General features: G+C 59.5%; 1 protein-coding gene across 1 annotated transcript in view; it reads left to right on the forward strand.

Annotated features, from left to right (window-relative positions):
* Nucleotides 1-1,114, forward strand: part of NSUN2 (NOP2/Sun RNA methyltransferase 2) — a 41,332-nt gene extending 40,218 nt beyond the window's left edge. The window contains exon 13 of the mRNA XM_023734823.1: nt 369-1,114. Coding sequence (XP_023590591.1) covers nt 369-1,002 — 634 coding nt within the window. The 3' untranslated portion in view covers nt 1,003-1,114. The remainder of the gene's footprint in view (nt 1-368) is intronic.
* Nucleotides 1,115-1,129: the final 15 nt, after the last annotated feature.

Genomic DNA, 1,129 nt, shown 5'->3' on the forward strand with positions numbered 1-1,129 from the left:
GATAGTGTAGAATGGTGTTAGAACCTTTTCGTGAACATTTTTCTAAGAATAGTATCGTGGACATTTTAGAATTGAAACGGTACTCTTGTATGTCATCATGAACGTTCAGCTCAGGCTCATTGCATCTGTATTGAGAGAGAGAAGTGTATAGTACTCACTTTGCATGCTTTAGAAATCACATTCCAAATTTTGGCTTGCACAGTAAGCGTACAGGTTGGAGAGTTTAAAGCGATGGTGGTTCTTGTCAATTTTGATGTTGGTTGAGCCAGTGTCTCTTGGTGGCCTGTCACGCTCTGGGCCTTGTTCCAGGTGCTGGGGAGTGGGGTCGGTGGTGATCAAGTCCTCACATGAACCCGTTCTGTTTGTAGGAAACCAGGAACCCTCCAGTGCCCCATTGTCATGTGTGGATGGCGCGGAAAGGCCTCCTTCCGAACTTTTGTGCCCAAGAATGAGCGGCTCCATTATCTCAGGATGATGGGAGTGGAGGTGCTGGGAGAGAAGAAGAAAGGTGTCAGCCTGACCAAGGAGAGCGCCGCCGGCTCTGGGCCAGCGGAGACTGAGATGCAGGCTGAAGAGGCCGGCAGCCGAGACAGGGCAGTGGGCGGGGACGCAGCCGGGAATGGCAGCCCAGACGGGGCAGCGGGCGGTGACGCAGCTGGGAATGGCAGCCCAGACGGGGCAGAGGGCAATGACGCAGCCGGGAATGGCAGCCCAGATGGGGCAGCGGGCAGTGACGCAGCTGGGAACGACAGCCCAGACGGGGCAGAGGGCGGTGACACAGCCGGGAACGGCAGCCCAGATGGGGCAGCGGGCGGTGACGCAGCCGGGAATGGCAGCCCAGACGGGGCAGAGGGTGGTGACGCAGCCGGGAATGGCAGCCCAGACCGGGCAGAGGGCGGTGACACAGCCGGGAATGGCAGCCCAGATGGGGCGGCGGCTGTGGACAGCAGCCCAGACGGGGCGGCAGGTGGTGACACAGCTGAGGACAGCCTGCCCCGGTGAGGAGGCCGTGTCCCGGGGGCAGCGTGGCCACGCTTGGGGACAGCTTTACCGCGGTGTAGCTGACACCACATCCAGGCCTGTGACTGGAGACAGTGGTGGAGAGACCAGAAGCGGGTCAGTGGAAGAG

The sequence above is a fragment of the Trichechus manatus genome, unplaced genomic scaffold, assembly GCF_000243295.1.
Source record: "Trichechus manatus latirostris isolate Lorelei unplaced genomic scaffold, TriManLat1.0 scaffold00072, whole genome shotgun sequence".
Taxonomy (NCBI): Eukaryota; Metazoa; Chordata; class Mammalia; order Sirenia; family Trichechidae; genus Trichechus; species Trichechus manatus.